At 40.6% G+C, this 25,705-nt stretch overlaps 1 protein-coding gene across 15 annotated transcripts in view; it reads right to left on the reverse strand.

Moving 5' to 3' along the window:
• Positions 1 to 1,489: 1,489 nt before the first annotated feature.
• LPAR1 (lysophosphatidic acid receptor 1) overlaps positions 1,490 to 25,705 on the reverse strand; it is a 356,091-nt gene continuing 331,875 nt past the window's right edge. For 14 of the 15 annotated variants that reach the window (XM_034664255.1, XM_034664252.1, XM_019796721.2 and 11 more), the window contains one exon: positions 3,656 to 3,957. In XM_034664255.1, coding sequence (XP_034520146.1) covers positions 3,656 to 3,957 — 302 coding nt within the window. Of the gene's footprint in view, positions 3,958 to 25,705 lie in introns of all 15 variants that reach the window. The other variant, XM_019796714.2, reaches the window with a different exon arrangement.

The raw sequence follows: 25,705 nt of genomic DNA on the forward strand, positions 1-25,705 counted from the left end.
ACTCCCCCTGCTTGTGTTCCCTCTCTCGCTGGCTGTCTCTCTAATAAATAAATAAAATCTTTTAAAAAAAATGTGTTTCAAAATGTCTTGCCATAAAAAAGCTCTTACCTTGGTATAACGAAGGGACCTGATAAAGAAGTGTTTCTACAGTTTTAATCTAGCAGGAGTCAAAAGCTGGGTTTAAGAAAAAGGACTAGAGGGGCACCTGGGTGGTTCAGTCAGTTAAGCACCTGCCTTTGACTCAGTTCATGATCTCAGGGAGCTGCTCAGTGGAGAGTCTGCTTCTCCCTCTCCCTCTACCCCTGGCTCATACCTTCTCTCAAATAAATCTTTTTTTTAAAAAAATACAAAGGACTAGAAATAGTATCACAGAATTACATTTCAGAAGTTGAAGGACTAGAATAAATTAGAAGGACAAGAGAGTGGAACCTAATAGTTAATTGGGAAAGAAAATGGGAAAAACAGTAAGACTGATCAATTGTATACCAGCTGAAGTTTTGAGTCTAAGAAATTATGGTTTCACTAATTTAAAAAAGGAAATACATCAGGGGTGGCTAATTTGTGAAGAAGAGTTCTAAGATATCTGATTTCTAACAATCTTACATCCACCTAAATTTAACTTTTTTTTTTAAAGATTTTATTTATTTATTTATTAGAGAGAGAGAGACAGCCAATGAGAGAGGGAACACAGGCAGGGGGAGTGGGAGAGGAAGAAGCAGGCTCCCAGTGGAGGAGCCTGATGTGGGGCTCGATCCCAGGGATCCAGGATCATGCCTTGAGCCGAAGGCAGACGCTTAACGACTGAGCCACCCAGGCGCCCCGACATCCACCTAAATTTAAAGGTTCAGAACTCTCTTCCAAATACTGAGACATTCATTTGAATAAATGTTTTGTTATCTTTTCCAACATCTTAGCAATATACCGAAACAAATATGATTGGCATATAATTGGAAGATACCTATGACTTTCGTTGTTAAAATCAATAAGCATGAAGGGGCACCTGGGGGGCTCAGTTGATTAAGCACCTGACTTGGTTTCCACTCAAGTCATGATCTCATGGGTCTTGAGATCGAGCCCCATGTGGGGCTCCACGCTCAGTGGGGAGACTGCTTGAGATTCTCTCTGTCCTTCCCTCCTCTCTAAAATAAATAAATCTTAAAAAAAAAAAAAAGAAAAAAATCAGTAAGCATGAAGAGCACTGTGATTTTATAAACTCCTAGTGAGAGTTTTTCTTCAAGTCACCAGAAAGTTTTCAAAAAATCACTTTTTCCAAAAGAAACTCACACTAAGAATAAGACTTATTATTACCAACGTTGAAAAGCAGCCATTATGAGCTGAGGAAGCATATGGTGGCTTCACCTCAAGAGCTCAGAAGCCCTGGTGGCAGGGAAATTAAGTTGTTCACACAAGGCAGGCACCATGCGGCACAAGCTGGAAGACGCCTGAGCAAGAGAAACAGCACTGACCACAACCACACACTGCCAAACACTGACTGAAAATGAATTTATTAAGGTCCAATTAGTATGTTTTTAATTTCAAATAGTCCAGAATATACGCACATGAAAGTCCAAGTTCATTTCATTCACTTCCAACATAAAATGCTCTGTATTTTGTGTAACGAATGTGCAAACACCTTTCTGCCTGCTGGTTCCCCATGTTCTTTTCACCATGGGAGCCGTACAAGTCTGCCCTCTGCTCGAATGCTGACCGAACTGACTTCTTCCTTCCTAGACAAAACGATTCTTCCGGACCTCTTTCTCTTAAACATACTCCCGACTTTCCCATACCTGCTTCATGACTGTGACTTCACCGGTTACTTTTTCTAACAAACTGGTGCAATTACGAGATCATCTGGACCATTCGCTGAACAGGTATCACCTACCACGGGGGCAGTCTACTGGAGGTGATCCCTAAAGAATACACAGTACCCAGCCGCATACTGATGCACTCAACCCATTTGCTACAGGTGGGTCCCGAGCCATTTACCACGAAGATCCTCTACTCACTTGGGATGTTTGATGTCTTCGCATGGTCTTCACATCTACATGACAGGTGTGGCCACCAAGAGCGGGACATTGGCTCCTCAAACAAAATTTGGGATTGCTATACATAGTCATTAGGGTGTCCTGGTTATTTGTGACTATTGACTGTTTCTAGTCCATCTTGTGATATAAAAAAGTCACTCTCAACTAAAGTGACCACTGCATTTCCTTTGTAAAAAGGCAATTTAATTGGCTTTCCTCTCATTGCCAACCGTGTGGCACAAAGCAGGAAATCCCTTTTTATAAAAGGTAAGAGCATAAAAAGACATTTCACATTTTTAACACACACACACACAAAAATCCTTCATGGGAATATGTTCTAAGTAAATAATCAATTATATGGACAAAGTTGTATGTACACAAAACTTTTGCAACATTATTTATAGTAGCGAAAATTAGAAATGACCTAAGTAGTCAACAGTGGGGGGAATGGTTAAATAAATGGAGTTGCATCCATTAAATGGAATATTATATAGCCATTAAAATTATTTTTTTGTAGAATTTTTAATGCCATAGGAAAATGTGGCAACTCTGCAGTGGAAGAAAAAAAAACTGGTTATAAAATTGTTTACGTATGATCCCAATTACATAAAAAGGTATATAATATACATATTTGCATACATAGGGGGAAAAGCTGTTAATGGTGGTTACTTCTGGGTTGTGATATTACCAGTAATTATTTTTTTCTGTTTTATACATTTCTGTATTTTTCAAGTTTTCTACAATGACTATGTATTATTTTATAATACAGAAAAACACAGGCTATTAAAACATTCCTCTGATGTACTGATAATTAGAATGTACTTGGATATTATAAATAGGTGGGAAAATATTACTGTTGCTTCATCTTCTAGGACTTTTTTTTAGAGTACATTTTCTTTTGGTAAGAAACTTACATTCCCTGTTTAAATGTGTTATAACACTTTGATAAGAAGGTGATACTGAGATCAGAGCATTGTTTCATAACCTAAACAAATACTGGCTTTCACAGCTAGGTTCTTCTATGTCCTGGAAGATTTAAAATCAATACCCTTTTATCTTTTTAAGGCACACTGCATACATACATTACATGCATGCTTCCCCCCAAATCATTCTAATTTACAGTTTCCCTACACAAGGAAAAAAAATGGAGTTAGGATAGTTTAAAAACAGCCTATAGTCTTCTCCATCACAAGCATGCTGATAGGCATACACATGTTTATTAAATGTATCCTTTAGAAATAAAGAAGGGAAGCCTGTACGTAGATGAAGTTGTGGATTCAATTGGTCAGAATTTATTCTGACTTGCACCAAACCACACAAAATCGTTGCATGTCTAGTTAGTGTAGTCTAAACGGCTGCTCCAGAGTCTGTTTATGAATTCCATTGCAAGATCTCCACTTTCTACTTTCAAAAGGAATGGGGTTCCAGACGAGGGTTGTCGTGTAAGCTAATTTTCCACACATCTCAAGTCTGGTTGGGTCTAGGAACGAATACTGCCATTGGTTAGTGTTTAAGTACTTGAGTTTATTTTTCCTCTCTCTCTCCCTCCCCACCTTGCCCTGGCATCTGGGGAGGGGGAGGCCGTGCTTCTCTCAATCCGTGACGGCTGGCTTCTCATCGTGGTCGCCCTTCTAAACCACAGAGTGGTCATTGCTGTGAACTCCGGCCAAGATGGTGTGGTTGAGGGAGGAAGCCGAGCGGTCAGAGCCTTCCGTGGGGCCGCTGGCGCCGTCGCTGCGCTGGCAGCAAAGGATCTGCCTGAAGGTGGCGCTCATCTCCTTGTCGCGGTAGGAGTAGATGATGGGGTTCATGGCGGAGTTGAACTCGGCGAGCAGAAGGAAAAATTTCTCGTAGGCCAGGACGTCACACTGTGGACAGCACACATCGAGAAGTAACAAGACCAGTCCGGGAGTCCAGCAGATGATAAAGGCACCTACAAAGGACGGGCACCGAGAAGATTTTAAAAAGGAAGAGCAAAAAATATAATTACTAAGCAAAGTAACTGTAATGTGAAATGATTTTGGTTCAACATAAAAATACCGAGATTCAAAGCCACCAGACCATCATCTGAAATGAAATGCTCATTTTCTGGGGGGAAAAAAAAAACCCCAAAACAAAAAAAAAAACGAAAGAAAGTTTTAATGCTAAAATACTTTAATAAAATCTCATTGATTCAGACCCTACTAAAATTGAGTATTTATGAGACAATGGTGATGATTACTTTGAGCAAAACACTGAATTCGCTAAGCAACTAAGACCTGGAAGACTGCACTGGGGATACACACCTCAACACCTACAACGGTAGGGATTTTAGCAGTATAACACTCTTTTGGGGCAAAAGGCAAGCCTGTGACAAATGGCCTTCAATGTTCAATTTAAGGCACAATTTCTGAATTCAGGATGAATAGATTCAAATCCTTGCTTTGCTGTTTAAAAAACTGGGTGATTTTAGGCAATTATTTTCTTCAGTTTTCTAATGTGGAAAATAGAAATGATCATATTTGCCTCAGCAGGCTTGTTGTAAGGAGTCATGGAGTGTTAAGAAAATAATCGTTAAGTATATATTTTAGCAGTAACAACAATAATACTGTTATTATCTGCTCAGTATCATGGGCCTATTTGAAAATAGAAATTTCTAACAATAAGATGGATATTTATTTTTTATTCAACAATCACTTAAAAGGTGCTGTTCTGTACACTTTAAAAATACTAACTCATTTAATCTGTATGACATCATATGAGAGAGAAACTATTATCCCATCATACAGATGAAGGAACTGAGAAAATACTAGGTGATATTCCTGCTTCCTGAACTTAATAAAACTAAATATTTTAAACCAAATTTTACACTTTATATGTTAACTAATTTAGATCAACTGTCTTTCTTCCCAACTACTCTGAATTGTTACGATTTTACTAGAACTATCAAAAGAATGGAAATACAGACTGTATTCTTAATTTCAGCCGATTTTGATCCTCAAATCACTCCTTTGGCTCCCAGGGGAAATGGGAAGTTGTGAAACAGCACCAAAATCTACCACCGTGTTACCCCAGGATCTGCTGGGGATCCTCGGCCAAGAGGACAAGGGTCAACAGAACCAGGGGGCACCATCACAACCCATTACAGCTCACCCCATACATGTAATCAGGCTCCATAGCAAACAGACAGGGAACAGGGATGACCCCCGAAGTGCATTTGAATCTTCAGAGGGAAATCACTGGCCTAGGTGGACCCAGGCTTGGACCAGGGTTGTGGATTTGGACCAGCCTCAAGGAGTGAATTTTGAAAATGTAAACACAGGAGATTTAGTCTCCAAACAGCCCGGTTTTGAATGCGAGCTTTCTTTTTTGAACCTATTCAGCAGGGAAATGAAAATAAAGGAGAAAAGTACCCCCATAAAGCTCTTTGTTCGAAAACACAAATGTGTATTGGTTTTAAACTGCTGTTCACTTTGAAGACTGTCCAAGGTGCTTCATTTTCTAATAAATACAATACCTTAGACTTTCCTTAGGAAAAAAAAAAATATTTCAAATATCAGGAGATAATAGCCAAGAAGCTATCTGAACTTCAAGTAAAAATGTTAATAAAGCATTCATTCCAAGTCCTTGAATTTCCTTGCTTGAAAATCACTTAGAAAGCTAAACATAAAGGGAAATCAAAGGAATGCCTCTTGGGTTTCAGAAATAATGCATTATTCATTGAGAAGCCAGGAAGGGAATTATTCTCAGGGTGGAAAATGCTTGGATGGAAAATGCATGGTCCCATTATTCCATTTACTTGGAAACTAAAAACATGCAGGCCCTCCATGAATGGGAGAGCATTCTTGCAAGTTTCCTTTCCCTTTCTTTTATCAAAGCTCTAATTGAATTCAAATTCAGGACTTGATTAGATACCAGCAACATGCATCTCAACAGATTTATTTTAAATAAAATGATCTTTTTCTCCTCCCAGGCAGCAGAAGGGACTGTCCTATTCTCACAGACTTTAAGAGACAGAATTCAGATGCAGTTATTTGTTGTTTATAACTTCTTCCAATTTTTAAATTCAAAAAGAGCAAGGTCTTTTCAATAAAAGCCAGAGTCTTGGAAACTAACCCATGGGTCTTATTTTAGATTTAAAAAAAAAAAAAAAAAAAAGCAAGGAAACGTGTTAGATCAGAGACGGGAAGTGGGAAACACCAGCCTGACCCAGGAGCTAATACATGTGGACACTTCATTGAGGAACTCAAGAGTCCTCTCCCTTCTTCACTGAAAGGAACTGTTTTCAGTACAGTGATCAGGCCCAACCACACAGTCCCAATACTCTGGTTCTTCAACACTCCATGAGTAATTCGAGCGACTCACAGTACAGGCCTCAAAAATCAACATCTAAAACCAACCATACAGTTTTGCCTTCTTCTCCCTTCCCTTCCCCACCACAGAGGTGCCAAGGACAAACTGACCAAAAGTGAATATGGACTACAGAGGGGGAACATGGGGCCTGGAAAATCCCAAGGTGCTGAGGCTTCCAAACAACAGTGAGTGGGGCTCCCGTCTGGCTCAGTCAGGAGAGTGTGTGACTCTTGATCTCGGGGTTGTGAGTTCGAGCCCCACGTTGGGTGTAGAGATTACTTAAAAATAACATCTTTAAAAAAAAAATAGTGAGTGAAATCAAGTTTGCTCAAATTATGGATTTACCCCCAAGCTTCTAAAAACAAAAACAAATTACATCTAGGCCCCTTTGGTAATAAGTAGCCAACCACAATTCAACTGGGTGATAGGACTTGAAATGTGCATTACGGACCCTATCAACACCTAATCTGTAGAGAGTCAAGTGCACACCTACAGCAGGCTAATACGAGTAAAAAGGACTTCCATTCCTGCATCAGTAAAGTGGAAAAATGACAGCTCCCTGCCTACTCCATAGGATGAGGTGAGGATCACATTAAGAAACAACATGTCAAAGCTCTCTGTGCATCCCCTTGACCAGACGACCTACACGCACTGCAGGCAGCATGAGTGAAGGCTGGTGCAGCACAGCACCAGAGCAGATTTCCTCCAAGGGCACCATGTGGAAGCATGTTTTGGACTGGAGAAGACCTGACATTTCAAAATCTCCAAGATGATACCACCCTGATTATAAGAGAGTCCAAGACCTTGCAGTTGAGTACAAGGAGGATAAGAAGGCAAAGAGAGGAAACGCAGAGAAGCATGGAAGCCCTAAGTCATTCTGAAGGTTCTCACGGGTCAACTCTACGCCTATACCAAGATGGCACATAAAATGATGAAGTACTCACTGGGGACACTGCTTTATGTAGCTTGCATATTTCCAGAACATTTTCCATAGACATATTCCCACAGACCAAGGCATGAACCAAGGAATCGTATGCAACAGTAGGAAAGTAAGAGGAAGCATAAGTCCTTCATGGTTATTTATTACAAAGCCAGGAGCAGAAGTGGCAGAAGATAAGATGTCCAAGGTCACGAAGGCCTTGTGTATCTGGCGAAGATATCTGAAATTTCTCCAGTGTGGCACACTAGTTCTCAGGCCTAGCCACATATTATAAGAGCCCGCAGGGCTTAGAAGAAAGAATGATCTTCGCCTATACTTCCTCCATGAGATTTTAATGTCATTGGCCTCACTAGTCAGAGTCTCACGGAATATGGAACACTACCATCGAGCGGAAGAAGAAAATAATCTGGGTAAAAATAAAGACAAAAACATTGGATGTTTCCAAATTCCAGAGGAGAAATAATGAAAGCCTAAATCAGGGCAGTGGCAATGGGGGTGAGTATGAAAGGGTCAGTAAAGTATTTAGGAGATAGACTGCATGAAATGGGTAAGATAAGTAGAGCCTGGGTGTGACTCCTAGATTTTCCATTGGGGTGAAGGAAAAACACTGCTACCTTTCACGAAGGAGGAAACACAGGAAAGACGGTTGATGGGGGTTTTCTGAGGGGAGATGAGGAGAACAGACAGGATGACCTCAAGGTCACCGATCTGTGGTCTGAGGCACCTGCCGGACTTCAGATGCAGACGTCTTCAGGACGTGACAGGCGCAATGGCAGTCTGAGTCCTGGGAAACGGTCTCCTAGCATGCTGAACGAGAGCGGATACATTCTGCACTTTTTGCCTATGGTACAAGTAACACGGGGAGAGGGATAGTCAAAGAGTATCTGTGGGTTAGAATAAAATAGCTGAAGTTGCTCTTCTCAGAGCAAGCTTCATTCCTTTCTTACACGTCTGTCAAATCAATCTGTGAGGACCCCTTGCCCACAGAGACGGAAGGAGAGGTGCTGGAATGCGGACGGAAAAAGCAGGGAGGAAGGAGGCTGTTTTGGAACAACGGGTCACAGCTGCAGAACCAGATCGTATTACCACACCTTCCCTCAAATCTACACGACCTCATCAGCTCAATAATGCTTACCATCTGGTCTCACAACTAGAGTCTTTTTTCTAGAGTGCCTTTTCCCTAACTAGTTGAATTCTGCTTACACACGGAACATCAGAACCAAAGTGAAAGAGAGAAAGTCTTTGACAGAGAAGACTGGTAGGGAGAGAGCCCAAGGTTTTTGATGAAGAAAAACCAGAAAACATTTCCAGTCTGGCTGGCAAATTTGTGTTTTTACCAAAAAAAACACAACCCAGACATCCCGCAGATCTGAAACAAGTCAAGGTTAACTCAGTTCCACACCTGTGCCGTGTTCCAGCCGATCTCTTCTTTGGCCTCGCTCTTCTTGTTTTCTCAAAGGATCTCAGAGGCTTGTGTTAGAGGTTGAAGGGGAATGTAAGTGTTCAAATACATACACTCCTTCCATTGCCACTAAATGGTGTATCTCAGAATTCAGTCCAATTTCTGTAGCTATGTTATGATTTCTCTATGAAGGTACACATAAACAACTGGCTAAGAAATCCTTCTAAACTGTCTTAAAAAAGGCTACGTTAGATAATAGACCACAGTTTATAAAAAGCTTATTCCTGGGTCTAGCAGTCAAGGGGTCATGGCAATGGAGATATAAATGACTCTCTGAAATTAAAGTTTTTTCTACAAGAGTAACCTAGATTATTTGTAAGATCCATTTCCTAGAACACTGAGAAGTTAAAATTAATGTGCTTCCACTCCCTCGTGGTCGTAGTAAATGCTTCATACATTTAAAGTTGCACGATTTCATTCATCGTGTGATGTACTCTAATGTTTCCTTCACTCCTGAGAGCATGTTTATCCTCTAAGGAAGGACTTAGCACCATACAGACCCTCGGGACGCCTGGCTGGCTCAGGGTGTGGAACATGCAACTCTTGATCTCTGGGTTGTGAGTTTGAGCCCCACACTGGGTATTTAGATTGCATTAAAAAATCTTTAAAGATTTTTTTTTTTTTTATTCGAAAGAGATAGAGACAGCCAGCGAGAGAGGGAACACAAGCAGGGGGAGTGGGAGAGGAAGAAGCAGGCTCCCAGTGGAGGAGCCTGATGTGGGGCTCGATCCCAGAACGCCGGGATCACGCCCTGAGCCGAAGGCAGACGCTTAACCGCTGTGCCACCCAGGCGCCCCAAGATTGCATTAAAAAATCTTAAACAACAACAACATATAGATTTCAAAGCAGAACAGAATCCTCATTATGTTTTCTTTTGAATATTCCTGGATAAAAGCTTTAGCTAATAACTGTCTTTAGCAACGCAATGCTGTATTTCCAATACACAGGCGAACGCCACCACCACTTTGCTTTGGTATTTGATGCTCTCCTTGACGTTGAACACAGAGTATCATACACATACGTGCTCCATATCCTACACCAGACTGTAAATCTCATCCTGAAACTGGACATGCTTGCACGCCGGCATCACCTCTTATAGAACGTCTGTGCTTGACAACAGCCGGGAGAAACCAGTTCTCCATGGCTACAACCCTAGCCAAGTAAGCAATACCTTTCATCTGCCTGTTCCAACAGACTCCTAACCAATTCCTCTTCCTCCATGCTTCTTCCCCAAAGCTTCCCCAAAGAATGGCCAGAGTGCTCTTTCATAAGCATGGATCAATTCATACTACACCACTTGCCTGCTTAAAATCCTACAAAGGCTTTCTTCTTGAAATCCTTACTGTGATCTGTAATGCCCACAGGACTGGCGCCCGCCAGTCTCTTCTGGTTCCACTCATCCCTCATTCACTAGATTCTAATCACACGCACCACGTTCATTTCTGTCTCAGGACCTTTCCATTTATGACTCCTCCACCTTGGAACACTCCTTCTGGAGACCTTCCCATCTACTCATTTACTATTAAATATCACTTCCTCAAAAGCTCTCCCTGGTTATCCTGACTAATGCTGCACACCCTCCCCACTACCCTCGCTCATGTTTTGTCATCTTCCTATTGCTTATCTATACCCAAAATTCTCTTACTATTTTCTACCTTCCTTCCTCTATCTGAGGAGGTCAGCTTTGTAAAGGAAGTAAATGCAGTCTCTGTCGTGTCTGGATCTCCAGCTTCTAGAACAGTAGCTGGCATACAGTGGACATTCAATGTATCTGTCACACATCAGACACATGTAACTGCCCAATAGATCCAAAACAAGGAAAATTAATCAGTAATGAAGTCACTGAATAAGGTATGGAAAAGAATCATTGATGCCAGCAGAATGCAAGGTCTTCGAAAGGGAGCTACAACGCGGTCCACGGGCATGAGGTGGACCCTAGAGGCAAAAGTCTCACCATATCTGCATTGGTGACTATAACGTAAACAAGCCTATTGTTAACAATCCTGATGGATATCAGATTATCTATGGAACCTCTGGAGTTCTGGAGAAACATGTTGGGTCAGTAATTCAGGATGCTGCTGCCCCTTCAGACCCCAGATTCTGCAGTAGCCACCTCGAAAAATCACTAATGGACCTGACACAGCTTTGTGTTAATCCCGCAGAACTCACAGTTCCATGCAGAGGCATCTGACAGGCCGTGATTAGGTCTCATACCCATGCTCTAGCAATCAGGGAGCGGGGAGAGAGAATATATTCTACCCGTTGGCATATAAGGTCTTACCATGTTTTTAGAATATAAAGTACACTTCTAACCACTTACCATCATCATCAGTGTCCATGCATAATATTAAATGTGAATATTCGCCACACTTTTCCAAGTGTCATGCTTGTACTGGTGTGCTGCTTTCACACACTCATGTCTTGACAATTTATAATAGTTTGCTTACCTCAAGGAAGACTCAATTTATGAGAGGATAAGGATAATTCTCATTAATTTTTCTTCCTAGCACAGTGTATCAGCTGCTTTCCTTTCAGTGATTGATGTCAAAATAATGGTATGAAACTAATTCCTTAAATTATTACATCTTTTTCCCCTTATGGAAAATTTGGAAAATGCAGAAAAACAGGAAATTTTAAAACTCAGAGTCCCGCATTCTAGAGATACATTAGTACATGATCTTGCACTTTTAAAGTGTTGTTTCGTTTTAATTCTCAATGTGGGCCTTTTTTCTGATTACATGTGAAATTAACATGGAATGACTGTTTATTAGTGATGGGGAAGGGAAGGGAAGTAGATCTTTTATCTTGAGGAACATTATTTTGTTATCTGATTGGTGTTTTTATGTAGTGATGTACCCTAATTTGGTCAATACAATATCCCCTTGAATCAGTAAGGATATTAACTGTAATTTATTTGAAGCTGTTTCGTGTTTCCTGGAGGACTTCCCTTTCACTGTAAGACACTGCAGTACATGCAAATCCACGGCAGGGACAGCATGCTTCCTGGAATGTGCGTTCACCATGCAGGCGACTTTCCTGAATAGGGGACCCCCTGGGAAGTCAATTGCCATCAGAGCCAGCTTTGTCCTATCCCTAAAATATCCAGTGATGCCATCTAACGGGTAGGCAAAATGCTGTATGAAAGTTTTTATCTAGGAACAGTGAATACGAGGTTGCAGTAATGTTCAAATAATACAGAAAGAGCATGGCCATCCTGTTAGCTTCAAATTCTAAGAAATCAAGACACAGCTAATAAACTAAAGACGCAATGAGTTATAGGTCCTTACACAGCCACAGCCACACCCCACTTCCAGCTGTAGCTAATATTCTCCCAGAGTAGTATAGGACCCCTAAGGTCTCTATAAGCAGACAAAACAGGATATGCTTGAATTTACTTTCAACAAAACCAGTGCATATGAAACTATGTTAAAATGGATCACCATCTCTCCCCTTCCTCCCTACACATGTTTTCTGACTTCTACCCAGCTCTGTCTTGGGGTGAACTAGCTAAGGATAAGACTGGCTCACCAGAGCACTACCACCCACTAATAACTGAAAACCAGTACTCCTCCAAATGCCTACCAAAGCATTTGCACGACAGATTTCAAACTTACAAAAATATATACAATTTATCTGTATGTACATACACACACTAGAGGAATGCATACATAACGTGTATATGTGTGTGCATGGAAATATACACACACACGCACATATTCATACCCACATACAGAACAGTCATTGCATTTTAGTGTCTTTAAAAAAAAAAAACTAGATTTATTTTCTTTCACATAAACTCTGAGACCCAAACAAAAAGGATGCCACTTAACACAGTCTTCACATAGAAAATAATTCAGCATTCTCAGAATAGTGAAATCTGTTTTGCCTTCTAAGCCTAGTGATTGCAAATTTTTTAAAAAAGCAAACTTCACCCCTTATTTTTGAAAATGGTAAGTCTTAAATCTCACTGAAAATCCATGTTGTCAACTCCAGACCAACATCAACTCAGAAAGTGATACTAAACATATTGCATGACTGTGGTCCAGCTGTTACCAAGGTAATTTGCATAATATTTATTCCTTTAAAAAGATAAATAAAATCCACCCCCCAGAATCTTTCCCTAGCAAAAGTTCAACACAAACAAGGAATTTATAATCAGTTTTGCAACATAAACAAGGAATTTATAATTGGCTTTGCAACATATTTAATTTTTCCTCTATGAATTAAGATTCTCCCAAAATGATGCAAGTCTGAAAAATGAGTACTAAAATCTGGTTGAAAATATTCACAGAATGTAGCTGATGACAGAATCCTATGGATTTTATTCTTTACAGTTCATGAACTACTGGCATGGATCAGCAAGACATGTATTACTCAAGAGACAAACGTCAAGGACAAAGAAATGTAATGAAAATTTCATTTATAATTCATATCCTTACTAACAAAATGGGGGGGAGAATTTAACCTAAAAGCAAATTCAGAAAATTTTGTGAAATATTCTTGCAACCTAAAAATACTTAAAAATTATGTGTACAAATATACATATATGTATATGCATATATACATTTTTAATAGCCAAAAGAGATGAAAAGAATAACAGCAGAAATGGTAAATACAATTATTCTTTTCGATATTGGCTATCCCTCCTACAGTTGCTAAATGTTCTGGATTGGTATTTATAAAGCACAGATTCTTGGCAGAATAGGAGGGAGATAGTCTGTTCTGCTAGAATATGAGAGCTGCGTGCCTAAGAGAGCACTCATTATCAAAAACTTTTAAGTTTAAAAAAAAAGTTATAAAAGCAATCATTCAATTGGAAAGTGGGGATTTAGGCTAAAGAGTTCCAGATTTAAAAATCATAAACATATTTTTCACATGAATATCAATTATTTTAACAAGTTCTGAGCAAAATATTGGTTGCTCAAAACTAAACAAGATTAAATATCACAAGACAAATTCTAAGACATAAATCCTGGACAAAAGTCTATCGGTTCTAAAGCCTTCAAAAAAAACTGCAACAATATCACTTCTGGGAATTTGTCGTATAGATATACTTACACACAATACAATCGTGCACGTGCAAGGAATTCTTCGCAGCATTTTTAATTTTAATTCCAGTATAGTTAACAGTGTTATATTAGTTTCAGGTGTACAATATAGTGATTCAACAATTCTAGACATTACTCAGTGCTCATCATGGTAAGTATACTCTTACTCCCCATCACCTATTTCACCCATCCCCCCACCCACCTCCCCTCTGGTGACCAACAGTTTGTTCTCTGTAGTTAAGACTATTTCTTGATTTGTCTTTGTTTTTCTTTGTTCGTTTGTTTCTTAACTCCACCTATGGGAGAAATCATATGGTATTTGTCTTTCTCTGACTTATTTCACTTGGCATTATAGCTTCTAGCTCCATCCATGTTGTTACAAATGGCAAGATTTTATTCTCTTTTATGGCTGAGTAATATTCCATTGTGTATAGACATACCACTTCTTCATCCTTTCATCAACCGATGGTCATTTGGGCTGCTTCCAAAATTTGGCTATTATAAATGCTGTTGCAATAAGCATAAGGGTGCATATATCTTTTCAAGTTAGTGTTTTCATATTCTTTGGGTAAATACCCAGTAGTGGAATTACTGGATTATATGGTGATTGTATTTTTAATTTTTTGAGTAACCTCCATACTGTTTTCCGTAGTGGCTGCAGCAGTTTGCATTCCCACCAACAGTGCACAGGGGTTCCTTTCTCTCCACATCCTCGCCAACACTTGTTTCTCGGCATTGTTTATTTTTAAAAATAAGAAATAGTCTAGGTAACCACAGGTAAAGAAGTAAAATAAATTACATTGTATTCATAAAGTAGAATCCTTTTCAACTTTTTAAAGTTATTAAGATATTCTATCCTGACTGATACCAAATGATCTCCAAGATACACTGTCAAGTAAAAAAAAAAAAAAGAGAGAGAGAGAGAAATATGTATAATATGCTATCAATTATGCTTTAACAACAGCAACCAACAAAGCATGTGCAAATACAAATACAGATGCCCTATAATAAGCCCAACTGAAGCTATCAAATTTTTAAAACGTTTAGAACATGAAATTATAAAAATGATACTTACATGTTTCATTTGAACTTAAAATACCAATTTGTCTTCTCATTTGCCAATCCTTTCATATAGAGCCAAGGCTCTATATGTGAATACGGGTCTGCTAATTGGAGCTCTGCATCATCTTCCACACAAAGCCACACCAATAAAGCCTCACTTATTGCTTCCAAATTGGCTCCTTCAAAGTGGAGTCAAAACTTTAAAATTCAGTTTGAGTACAAAAATCTTGCAGATTTTTTATGGTTTTCTCCAAACTTAGTTTTGTCATCAGCAAATCTAATGCAATTTCTTTTTGCAACTTGCTTTCATTAAATATTAACAAAATATCCACCTTAGTTTTCCCAGAAACATCTTGTCGTACTCATTTTTATCCAATACTATAATGTTTAGTTATTCTATTATTATAATAACCTGGGCCTGATCAGCTTTAGGAGCAAAAACCAATTGATTCTTGGTAACTGTCAGGAGCTGAATTGCTTGGCCTTAAAGCTACAGTCTACTAGCTTTCTTTTTTATTCATCTAAATATTTGTGTATACTACATGTCAGGTACTCTCCTAGGTACTGGGGATACTACAGTGAATCAGAAAGAAAGAAATCTCTCCTCTCATTGAGCTGAGGTTCTAAAAGGGATGTGAAAGACAACACAATAAATAAAATCTCTCTTGGAGGGGGATAGCATTTGGAAACTGGGAGAGCAGGTGTGGAGGCAAGGAGAGCAACTGAAGGCTCATGTAGATATCCAAAGAGACAGTGATGGCTTTGAACTTGGGAAGGTGATTACAGATGCATGCTGATGGTCAAGCTTATCTCATTTGCTAATAGAATAGATACTGGAGAGAGAGAGAGAGAGAGAGAAAGAGAGGGAGAGGGAGAGAGAGAGGAGTCAGGAAGCCTGCAAGCAACTGAAATAAAGGATTTAGCACCAAAGAGGTCACTGATGAGAGTTCAGTGGGTCTTGAGGATGAGAGCCTGACTGGAGTGGATTCAAGAGTAGACAGGAGAAACTGGATACTGCAAGAATAGACAATGCTTTTAGGCAGCTGTGCTGTGGATAAGAGAAAAGGGACTATTGGCATTGTTATGTTTCACCAAATTTTTATTAACAACCATGTTGGTTAAGATAAAGTTAATAGGTCTCTACCCTGTGTGTGTGTGTGTACATATGCGCATACCCATCCCATGCTCATGTACAGAGTATTTTTAGAATGCTACATCAAACATTGATTATTGTCAATTATATGTAAATGGTATCCTTTAAAAATGTGCAGTTTGTTATATGCCAATTATCCTTCCACAAAGGGGAAAGGGGAGAAAGGTGGGTGGGAAGAGGAGAAGTGATTGAGATGAAGAAAGAGACTGACCAAGACTAGCACCGATCATCTTTAGTCTCTTCTTTCCCATCCACTGGCAGAAGCCCACGTCCGGCCTGCTCAGAACCACGCGGTCAGCCTAGGAGTGCAGGCTTCGTGCTGGGGAGGTGCACGGCTGTCCCGCATGGCCTGTGGTTTGGTGGTTCAGTCTTCTGATGCGGGAATGAAGAGTGAGCAAGCCCCTCTGACTTCAGAACGAAAGCTCATCAGTGTTAAATATGACGTTCTTGTCTTAAAAAGAAGAGCTAGCAGACTGGGGACGATTTAAAATCCTATTAATGATGGGATGAGTGATCAATAAATGGGCACACCCGTATAGTGTTGACAGGAAAGTCACTGGCCAATCTTTTGAAGGGCCTTTTGGCAATGTCTACATTTAAAATGTCCCCTTCTATCTAATGAGTCCAAAATGTATCATCCAGAAATACTTGAAGCAGCACATAAAATTTATGAATACGGAATGTTCAATGAAGCACCATTTGTGGTGGTAGAAAATCATAAATTTAAACAGCCAGCAATATTATAAATAAGAGGAGTAGGAAACAGCCAGCAGACAGACAGGCATTGCTCCACATAGGTATTTATCCACATAGGAAGATATGCATGCTATATATCTGTGAAGTTATACCACACACCATTCCATTTATTATAAAATTGCAATAGGTACTTCTATGCATACATACTCTACACACATTACAAAAAGTCTAGAAAGACACACACCAAATTATTAACAGCAGTTACCTTGAAGGCTCAGGGTGGTGGGAGTGTAGATTTTAAATGTTAATGTCAATATCTTTGTAATTTTCAGTTTCCTTACAAGGAGCATATTTAATTGTTAAGAGAACAGGGGACAATATTCAGGCATTAGTCCCACAGCACTCAAGAAGCTAGTTGTGGGGAGGAAGACGGATTGAGGTTTCTTAGGGATAACATTTTGTTCAGTCTCCCATGCTGTGTGATTTGGAGGACTTAAGGGTGTATATTCATATATTTGTGGACAAGAGATAGGCCTGAGGTCACACACTGTGTCTTTCCCTTACTAATGGTGTGACATTGGACAGCTGCATCAATCCTGCAGAGCCTTAATTCCCTTCTGTGAGGACTGAAGGAGACTACCACTAGACTAACAGGCCACCTGAGAAACTCCCTTCATTTTCTTCCTCTCTCGTCCTCCTTCAGGAAAAACCCAAGGAATAAACCCACAAGAAATAGAGATATTTGGACTGAACTATTATTGGTTCTCCAGGCCTAGAAGTAGCAAAGTGGGGAGCTGCACTGACTTCACCCCAGCCACAGGCTGACCACAAGGCTGTCTTCTTCCTCCTGTCTGAGAAATTTCTGAAGGCTCCCACCGGCGTTTCTTGATGGGCTCTCAAATTATAGGACCGATCCTCTTCCTACTTTAAGTGTTAAGTCAATTAAGTATTTTCTTTTAGTTTCTTCCTTTTAGGCCCTATCTCATTTGGAAAAGGATTTGAGCTCAGAGACAAATTAGTAAAAAGTTGAAGGGATCCTTGACTTTACTGTGCTTCAGACAGAGAACAACTGCTCAACAGTAATGGGCTACCTCGGCCTTGGTACGCTGTTCTAGGAGTTCTAGAAAAGGATGAAATCCTGGCTCTGGAGAGCCTGGGAACCCAGTAAAAGAAAAAAAGTGACTCTCTCGCCTAAGCCTGCTCAGAGCTCTGGAGCAGGGACGCAGCTGCCCGCAGCCCAGCCTAGTGGAGTTTCTGGGCAGCTTGCTCCAAGTTTCTCCGGGGCAGACGCTGGGGCCTGGCTACTTGACAATGTGGGCCCCCAATCAAGAAGGGCAGGACTGAGATGCACCCCCCTCCCCGTCAAGGCCCAAGGCAGAGGCCAGATTCCTAGCTGGGAAACTGGATGAGACGGACTTGTTTTTTTAATGACAGGGCGGGACCCAGCTGAGTTTGAGGAAAACAGAAAAGGCAGGGAGGGAACTTCTTTAGGGAGTGGACACAGGCCTCATATTTCTGTTTTCTCATAGGTTACAGCTCAGGAGGGGAGTGGGGGACTTGTTGGGCTGCCCCAACCTCCTCTGTGGGCTTGGCACCCACCCTCCTGAGATAGTGGGGCTGGGCTGCCGACAGAGGGGGTGTGCTGAGGGAATTCCAGCACAGGCTAGTTTTGGCTAACGAGGGGGGAAAGAAACAGATAAAAAATAATTTTTTATTATTGATTAATTTTCTAAGAAATAGAGCAGCGACAGTACTGAACCAAAGGAAGCCGAGAGGAGCTGGCCACTTCTGTTGCTCTCCTCAGAGGGAATAATGCCGTCAGGGAAGAGACAAGCTGCGTCCATTCATCTGCCTACCTGCAGCTCGAAAGGGTTAGTCAACCGTCCGCTTCCGGTTTACCCTGGAGCGAGAGCCGGGCTTCCCCAAGTTAACCCAGGGACGTGATGCCCATGAAGAGACCCCGTCTCGGTCGGGATGAGTCTGGTTAGCACTTAAGATTTAAAACTCTGCTGATACCTTCCAGGGCTCTCATTTTTCATAAATATTACCGACTGCTTCCTGTTAACAAACCTTTATTTTTCAGATACCTGCTATATCTTCCACTCTTTTGTGGTCTTTTGAGCTTAACTACGTAAAGTGTTGAGGTGCAATTACACCTTTTAAACGCATTTTTACGCCGTATCTTTTTTTTTTTTAAAGATTTTATTTATTTATTTGACAGAGATAGAGACAGCCAGCGAGAGAGGGAACACAAGCAGGGGGAGTGAGAGAGGAAGAAGCAGGCTCATAGCGGAGGAGCCTGCTGTGGGGCTCGATCCCATAACGCCAGGATCATTCCCTGAGCCGAAGGCAGACGCTTAACCGCTGTGCCACCCAGGCGCCCCTACGCCGTATCTTTTATAATGCCTGATTGAACTTACCAGGGACAACCTACACATGGAACAGTTTAAAGGCATCTCAGGACGTGAAATTGAATTTTGTAGTCTGTACTTAAGTATTTGATTTTTTTTTAAATTTCCCCTCATGTTTCCTGCTTTAAAAACAAAGAATTGCACAGTAGGATGGAATTATAGAAGACTAGAAAGTTCCAAAAAGATGAAACTATTATAATAGTAAAATAAGAGTGAGATTCATAGATTGAAGACTTCTAGAGTCAGGAACCACATGCACATTTAACAAATACATAATACATCTAAGTATGGCTTAGCAGTGGGGGGCTGGGTTCAGTAACTTGTATATCAATATGCAACTTTTTTTTTTAAATATTTTATTTATTTATGTGACAGAGAGACAGCCAGCGAGGGAGGGAACACAAGCAGGGGGAGTGGGAGAGAAAGAAGCAGGCTCATAACGGAGGAGCCCGATGTGGGACTCGACCCCAGAAGGCCGGGATCACGCCCTGAGCCGAAGGCAGATGCTTAAGGACTGCGCCACCCAGGCGCCCCTCAATATGCAACTTTTTAACGCAATGTTTCTATCAGGCAGAAACATGTTTTCCTACATCCTGCCTTCCCATCCTTCAACCCCCTTAGCATATTTGCAAAGCTCTGACAGATCAGAATTGCAAACAGATCACACAGGGAGAAAACTCCGCTAGTTCCATTTGTTTGAGAACGAAACGTCAATTAGCTCTCTTTGGCGTGTTATAAGCACCTGCGTTCTTCGATTGAGAGCATCCCCATCGCCCCTTTCCTTGAGGATCAGAAGACATAAAGTAGAAGAAAAAGACAACTGGAGAATTAATTCCAGAAAGATAGAAACATTGAGGATACCTAGAAAGAAAAAGAACTGGGTGTTCACTAAAATTAGCTTTTTCTTTCTTTCTTTTTTTTTTTTTTTAACTAAGCAGATACCCACACTTACCAATGATGCAGTTTCTAGGCCACTACTGTTGAATTTGAAAACTTTGGGATTATTTCATAAAGATTACATAAAATCCTCAATCACAGAAGTTTTGAAGGAAGGAAGAAAACATTTAATGGGGGAAAAAGGGATTCAAGAAATCCTACTAATTTAGACTTGTAGTCTTGGACGAGTCACATTTCATTGGCCTTCAGGCATACATTTTCAGAAGCTGAAAAGACTGATAGCTCTTAATCCTTTCTGTGACATCAACCCTTCAAGAGTCCAGTGAAAGCCATGGCCCTATCTTCTGTGGGAATAATGTCCTAAAACAACACTTCGCTTATAAGTCTAGGCAATCTGTACAAAAATTTCTGGACCAAATTATTTTTCCCAGTGCTAGTTATGCTTTCAGGAATTTAAAAAAAAAAAGGTGTTTAATTTTGTCAGTAGCTGTGTCAATTGCAGAACTATGACATCAGAGAATTAGTATAATTTGACACTTTTATTCATCTATATAGGAAGTAAAAATTCTTTCCTGTGGGTTGCTATGGGCAAAGAAACATGAGTTTAAATCTAACTGCAATACTAGTATTGTCGTGAGGCCTTCCACCCCTCTGCCTATTTACTCATTGCTTCCCTCATCCCACCCCTCTGCAGATAGAAATAGTCCACAAGAGAGGCAGTATAAAGCTATAAAAAGAACATTACTTTTAAAATGAAGAGAGCTGTACTTAAGATGTTTTAAAAGTTATGAGGCACTCAAAGATCATCTGGTTTACTGCACACATTTATGAGATAAAGATAACGAAGTCTAGAAGACACGTTGCCCTTTCCATAAAACATGAGCCAAAGGCCCATCCTTCGCTGCATTCTTACTTCTCTGAGCCTTGGCGTCCTTATTTGCAAGAGGAAGGAGATCGCTTACAGCCCGAATAGTCTAAGGCTAATTAAACTAGAAGTTTAATTTTCCCCTTTTCTACAGAAGTTAATTCATATTTATGCTATAAGCTATAATACTCATAACACCCAGTCTTTCATGTACTGTAGGTCACTTTAACTCCAAAACAACCTATGAATGTTTTCATTGCATTAGTGCAAAGAAAGAACAATTCCTTGTCATTGTAACTGTCATATAAAGTAACAGATTTTGATTTGTAACCAAAAAACTTGTCAACCTTTAGGTGACTTAGACAAAAATCAGGCAATTTTTAAAAATGCAATATAAATTATTCCATCAGAACAAATGATGATTCTGGACATGTTTGCAATTAATATTAAGAATGAAAAGGTTTTGGGGGTACCTGGGTGGCTTAGTTGGTTGGGCGCCCGGCTCTTGATTTTGGCTCAGGTCATGATCTTGGGGGTTTGAGATTGAGCCCTGCGTTGGGCTCTGCACTTAGCGTGGAGCCTGCTTGATATTCTCTCTCTTCCTCTGCCTCTCCCCCCTCCCCCCGCGTGCAGGTGCACACTCTCTCTTAAAAAAAAAAAAAAAAAGGAAAGGAAAAGGAAAAAATAATGAAAAGGTTTGTTACATTTTGTTACAAAGAAAAATCTGAATATAGCATACGTATATACATATGCATTCTCTTCTTCACATCATGAAATCACTAGGAACCTTAAATTCACCATGAAATTTCCAGATATTTGAAAAGGTTATAGATTTTTTTCACAGTTGAAACTCTAGGAAATGCCCAAATTAAATTATAAAGTAAAAGATGAAAATAGCCATTCTTTTGGTTAAAAGGAAAAAACCCTACACTGATTGTTGGGAAGTTAGTTCAACAAAATTCAATCCAGCAACAATAATACCAAGCAGCTCTTTCGTGCAAGACGATGTGTTAAGTGTCTTTGCGGCTGGAATGCAGAGATGAAATGAGACATAGTTCTGGCTTAAAGAGCCTAGAAACTGAGATTGGAAAGCAAGGCATTTATGTGACTAAAAGGGAAGCTGTAGAGGGGGGGACACAGGAGGAGACGAAACAGGAAACAAGAAGGCAAGGGAAAGTCACGCAGACCAGCACTTTTCAAACTTAAATGTGCGTATGAATCACCTGGGAATCTTACTAAAATACAGATTCTTATTTAGTGGGTCTGGGGGGAAACCTGGGAGTCTGAATTTCTAAGACTTCCCAGATGATGCTAATTTTACTTGTCCACATGTAACTCTTTGGGTAGCAAGGGTCTAGAAGACCCTGCTGCCCAACAGAACTTTGTGCAATGACAGATAGAAATGTTCTCTAAGCTATCCAATGTGGTAGCCTCTAGGCACTCAAACTAGGGAGCACTAGAAGTATGGCAAGTATGACTGAGAAACTCTTTAAAATTTATTGCATTTTAATGAATTTAAGTAGCCGCATACCTAACAGCCACCCTTACTGGACAGTGCAGGCCTAGACTAGGCAGTTAATTTAGACCAAATTGCTTGGTACAGCATGCTTTGAGTAGGTAAATAACCTAGTTCAGGATTTCTCAACCTGGAGTAATGACATTTGGACATTTTGGACTGGATAATGCTTTCTTGGGCTGGGGCACCTTCAGTTATAGAATAATCGGTGACTAAGGTAATTATCATTCCAAAAATTTTTTTACACAAATCCTTTCTTCAATCTGTTCTTATAAACTTCTCTTTAGAGTAAAAGCCTACATCCGCTCAACTGTCTCTGAAAGAGAAGAGTGGTGATGAACGAACCCAGATGGCATTTACACTTAGAATTTCTTTCCCTTCTCGAGTTTGATGTCCAAGACTTAACTAATTGTCTTTAAGGGCCCATTTCCCCAGGCTCGGGAAGTTAAGCTTGGTGAGGTCAACATGAGGCGATAAGGAGGAAGGTAGAGGGAGAAGTGGTCGCCTAAGGATGGAGTATCTGCTGACTCACTTTCCCACCACAAAGAGTGGCAAACTGAAACTGAGGCTTCACTTTAACTCTTCTTCCACAGTCTCGAAAGTACAAGAACTTCCATTCATAAAAGCCTACGATGGCAGCATGATTACAGAAGTGGAGGGGGCTGGGTACAGGATAGATTGTGTTCTGATTTCATAAACAGGGAACTACGAGAGGCAGAAACTTAAAGAGATAGAATACTTTTGCTGAAATGAAGCCACTGACCAAATTCATTTTTTCTATTATAGGTAGTCTTAAGGGGTCCCTCCCAACTCCACAAAGTCCCCTAAAAAGACTTCTGGTCCAGACAAGATGGCATAGACTACTTTCTCCCTGTAGTTCTCAGCTAAGTATAAATACAAACCCTGGGGAAAAACCATGAGAGGCAACAAAACAAAACAAAACAAAACCCCTCTGAAAAGCAGAAAAAGGAAGGTGAACTGGTTAGAGACCCTACGATTGAATGGCCTTGCAACGTCCACCTAATAGAAGGCGGCCAACCAAGCCCAGATTTTCCACCCTCCCAATCAAGCAACACAAGGTAGCCCAGCGAGGAGCAAACAATCGCACTGTCACCACCAGGCTAACCAGCAGCACTGGCAAGGGGGATGAACCAGAAGCTCCTCGAACAATAAGTGGGTGGGGATAGCACTCTCCTTACTCACTAGGCCTAAGACTCCCTTCCCACCATGAGACACAGCAGGCAGCTGGCAGCACCAGCAAAGGGGACACTGCCACAAAAAAGGCCTCACCTGCGAAGTGCCCTCCTTCCCTGCAGTGTCAGGGGAGAGGGAGGTGAGAAGAAGGGAGGATTGCAGCACAAGAGGTACCAGGAAGCACGCCTGTCCTCAGTGGCCAAAGAATTCTTCTCCTTGACCCCACCAGAGGCACTGGGACCCCTATCTAGGGAAACCCCTCCATCCACTCAGGCAGAACAAACAGGGACCAGTGGGATCTCTACCATCCCCAGATAAACCAAGCCAACTAAGAGAACACCACAAAGTCTCTAAAAATGTAACCGTCATTGGAAGCAACAGCCTTCAAAATTAGGACAAGATCACCACGCTAAAACTAAACGGGATGACTGCCTGGTAAAAGTAAAGATTTATATAGGACTACAAGCCTTCGAACATAATGGCCAAAATGTCCAGACACAATGAAAACAAATCACCACCACAAAACTAGGAAAATCACTATGTGATTGAGTAAAGAACCAATGGATGCCAACACTGAGATGAATCAGATGTTAGAATTATAGACATCCTTGTCAAAGCAGTCATCAAAAAATGCTTCGATGTACAACTGCAGATTCTTTAGAACAACTGTAAAAATAGAAACATCACACCAAAGAACCAGAAGTTATAAAAAGGGACTGAAGTTATAAATACGTGATAACAAGAATAAACTTAGTGGGTTCAACAGTAGAGTTGACAGAGGATAGATATCAGTGACGGTGATAATCAATAGACTCTACTGAATTTGCACAAGAGACAGAAAGCAGATTAAACAAAACAAAACCAATGGCAGGAACCAGGACAATAAGATCCAACATTCATCTGTATCATGAGCCCCAGAAGGACAGGACAAAGAGAGTGGAAAAGAATATTAGAAGAATCAATGGTTTAAACTTTCCAAACTGCATGAAACTAAAAGAGATAAACCCAAAGAAACACACCAACACATTTCATAATTAAGTTTTGAGAACAGAAGCAAAAGAAAAAAATGCTGACAACATCCAGAGACAAATGACACATTATCAGTAAGGGAACACCAATTCACATAACAGTAAATTTCCCATCTAAAACTATGGAGGCCAGAAAAAAAATCACACATTTTCCAACTGCTGAAAAAACAAAAAAAATAATCATCTTCAAATTCTATATCCAGCAGAACTATCCTTTAGGGTGAAGGGAAAATAAAGACATCCTCAGATGAAGGAAAGGGAAAAAAATTTGTGGCTAGCAGACCTATCTCGAAAGAATGGCTGAAAAAAAATTTTTTTTCAAAAAGAAAGGAAATGATAGAAGAAGGAATCTTGGAACATGAGAACAACAACAAAAGGAACAGAAATATGGTTATATATAATAGACAGTCCTCCCCCTGAGTTTTATAAAACCTGTTAGATATTTGAAACAAATACTCTACCACCACCTGATACTCAAGACTCTGACATATCAAAGTGGGGAAGGTAAAGGCCCCTAAATGGAAACAAGGCTTCCACACTGCCAAGTGGTGAAATGTGACATCAGTACCCCATGTTAATCACACACGTATACTGTACTAGCCACAGCGACCATTAAGAGAAAAATACAAAGAGATACACTCAAAAACACTGCAAACCAACCAAGAGGCAATTCCAAAAGCCCTGAATTTCTGCCTGGGATTCTGTGCATCAGGTACCTAGATGTATATAAAAGTATAAACTCATTCAGGGAAAAGTCCTGGTCTAGATGGATCGCTATCTGAATCTAACTGGGAATGCAGATCACCAGAACCTACTGGGCCTCAGTTTCCACATCTCTGAAAGAGAAGTGGCTGGAGGGGTATGTCTATAAGACAAAGTGGGCCGGGGCGCCTGGGTGGCTCAGTCCTTAAGCGTCTGCCTTAGGCCCAGGGCCGGATCCCAGGGTCCTGGGATCAAGCCCCCCATCAGGCTCCCTGCTCTGCTGGGAGCCTGCTTCTTCCTCTCCCACTCCCCCTGCTTGTGTTCCGTCTCTCGCTGGCTATCTCTCTCTGTGTCGAATAAATAAATAAAACCTTA

Source organism: Ailuropoda melanoleuca, chromosome 7, assembly GCF_002007445.2.
Source record: "Ailuropoda melanoleuca isolate Jingjing chromosome 7, ASM200744v2, whole genome shotgun sequence".
Taxonomy (NCBI): Eukaryota; Metazoa; Chordata; class Mammalia; order Carnivora; family Ursidae; genus Ailuropoda; species Ailuropoda melanoleuca.